The following is a 2,682-nucleotide window of genomic DNA, read 5'->3' as shown; positions in this document are numbered from 1 at the left end:
GTATAAGAGCAAAAAGTCAGTGATTTGTGGGTCTGGGGCTTAGCAGGTCAGGAGACACCAGGCTCGAAAAATACAGTAGATGGCTTGCTGGAGTCTTAAGTTCCACACTGGGATGGAGTATGATGTAAGGGGTTGAAAGCACAAACATAAATGGGGTCTCAGAACAGGGTTACAGGTCTCTCCATCTTAGGAGTCAAGGGGGCCAGTAGTCTTGGAATTCCCACGGGCCAAGCTGACCTTACAGGTTCCATTTTTGCCCACAGAGAGTAGTCAGAGGTCACAGGAATGCTGCATCTTCTCCCAGCTCTCCAGACAAGACTCAGGGCTCTGCACAGGAGCGGGTGGTATGGCAGCCTGGCCAAGGGGCTGAAGATCCTCCTCCTCCACGCAGACGCTGAAGCTTCAGTAGTGTTGGCTTCTGTTCAGAGATCCTGTCTTCGGCACAAAGGAAGCAGCCCCTATGTTTTTGATGCTAGGCTTGAAAGCAGAGAACAGCTTGGGCTCTGGGTTTCGGTTCCTGCCCTTCACCTCTGGGGCTTCGAACCACAGTGGTCCATTAAACCTCTTGCTCCTCTTCTTGCACTGACTGAGGGGCCTCAGTACAGTCTCCTTGGAGCAGGGGCCTGGATGCTCCTTGGCTGGCCCTGCTGCAAGGGGGGGTTCCATGCCCCAGGGAGGCCAGTGGGCTGCCCCTACACACAGGAGCGATCTTAACCATCACAGGGTTGCAGATCCATCCAGGGCTCTGGACACTCCATAGCCATCTTTTCACGTAGGTGTCCCAGGCACTGGAGAGATTCATGGTGGCCTCTGTGGGCAGCTGGATTGGAGAGTGCCTCCCGGTCCCCACCACCATCTGAGGAGTGTGGTGATCCAGTATGTTGACGCAGTAGGGCCAGGGCCACTTGGGCCCTGATGCACCAAGGCACGAGGAGGCCACGACTTAGGGCGCCCAACAGTGGGGGCAGTGGCGACCGCTGGGGGCAGCCCAGATAGCTGCCCATGCCCAAAGGTCCCTGAGACCACCGACCTGCAGGGGACAGTTGCGCACGAGAGTGTGGAGGATGCTGAGATCCTACGCATGTGCAAGGAGACTGCATGGGACACCAGACTTCCACCCAACAGTATCCCTCTCTCAACTGTAATCATCAAATATCACCCCTTTCTACATGTACCAACCCTTAAAAACAGTGAGATTCAAAGTGAGCATATATATACATATGTATTCGGATAATAAACATGCACTATGATGTCAATATAGAAACATCATCTCAAAAAGAAGCTGTAATCTTCGCTAGCACATTTCTATTTACTTCTGCCCCACTGGACAAACACTAACCTAAGCCAGACTCTGAGGAATTCTCCCGTGAGCGTCATGTGAGCAGAATTCAGAATTCTGTGTGGTGCTACCTTGTGTGCCTGGGTTCTTTTCACACAGGGTTAGCGATGTCAACATCTATGTTACTCTAGTTTGCACCTCATTTCTTTCATTTTTCTTTTCTTTTTTTTTGTGCCCAAATCACTCCAGTTTGGGGATATACTCACCTGTTTATCATTTCTGCCACATGTGGGGCCTTTGAGCTTCAGCTTTGGACTGTGAGAACTGTCTCTGTTATACTGAGTGTACCATGGCTTTTGTGGCCAAAGTTAGACTTGCTGTCCCTGGCACCTCCTGGTTTATCTTAGGAAACCATTGAATTGTTCTCAGTTCTGAGCCCTGTCATACTGGATCAGCAATTTCACTCTGTTTTCACTCTTGGTATTTAGAGAGAAAAAAAGCCTAAAGATTTTGCAGTTCACAGAAATTGCGTACAGGCTGTTCACAGAAGGGTATTTTCTTGATCTGAAAAAGTGAACATTATTCATTTGAATGCTCTTAAGGAAAAATAACTCATTTTCATTTCAGTAAGGATGATGCATTTTTTTTCTAGAATGGTTCTTAATGTCACTTTCCACCACTTATATTTTAAGGAAATTTTAGTAAACCAGTCTATATTTTCGTACTTAAGGCATTCTTTTCTTGTAGACCCCTGTTATAGGCTCATATATAGATAGGCTTCTCTTTGAACATTGGTGAAATTCTTCTCCCTTTCCTTCTTTCTTCTCTCTCTTCCTGTGATTCTCTCTTTCTAATTTATGATTTACATACTGAGTTTTTCCCCTAGTTGTGGTAATTATATGAGGTGGGGCTTCATGGGAGGTCACTGGGCCGGTGGGGTGTGCCCTCAGAAGAATTAAGGAAGTTCTTGCTCTTGTGAGACCCGGACTTAGTTCTCTCAAGAGTGTTAGGGGGAAGAAAGTTGGCTTTTTCTCAATGTCTCTGGCTTCCTGTGCAGTGGTGACCTCTTCCTGCCTAAGGCCCTCTCACCACTGGTGATGTCATTCACATCAAGCCTTCAACAGAGCCTATCTGTTGTTATGCCCTGTCCTTGAACCTCCAGAACTGTGAGTGAAATAAAGCTCTTTTCTTTATAAGGTAACTTACTCCAGATATTTCATCCAGAATGAAGAAGAATGGCCTCCTGCACACAAAATAGAAAGATCTTTTAATCATAACTGACAAAAGTGTTTGATAAATACTCCATATGTTATTAAAATGATCAGTTTGAAGGACTCTTGAAGGTGGTGTGAAACAAATTGCTCTTAAGCATTCTTCTTATAGACATGTAAAGCCCCACCCCC

The 2,682-nt window shown here is 46.7% G+C and overlaps 1 protein-coding gene across 1 annotated transcript in view; it reads right to left on the bottom strand.

The window, feature by feature from the left end:
- Positions 1-270: 270 nt before the first annotated feature.
- Positions 271-2,682, bottom strand: part of Pom121l12 (POM121 transmembrane nucleoporin like 12) — a 48,743-nt gene continuing 46,331 nt past the window's right edge. Inside the window, 2 exon segments of the mRNA XM_008844509.1 lie at positions 271-657; positions 659-912. Of these exon segments, the coding sequence (XP_008842731.1) occupies positions 271-657; positions 659-912 (641 nt within the window).

This window comes from Nannospalax galili, unplaced genomic scaffold, assembly GCF_000622305.1.
Source record: "Nannospalax galili isolate Female #2095 unplaced genomic scaffold, S.galili_v1.0 scaffold1762, whole genome shotgun sequence".
Lineage (NCBI taxonomy): Eukaryota > Metazoa > Chordata > Mammalia > Rodentia > Spalacidae > Nannospalax > Nannospalax galili.
The sequence above is the reverse complement of the archived record's forward strand: the minus strand, read 5'-3'. Positions and strand labels throughout refer to the sequence as shown.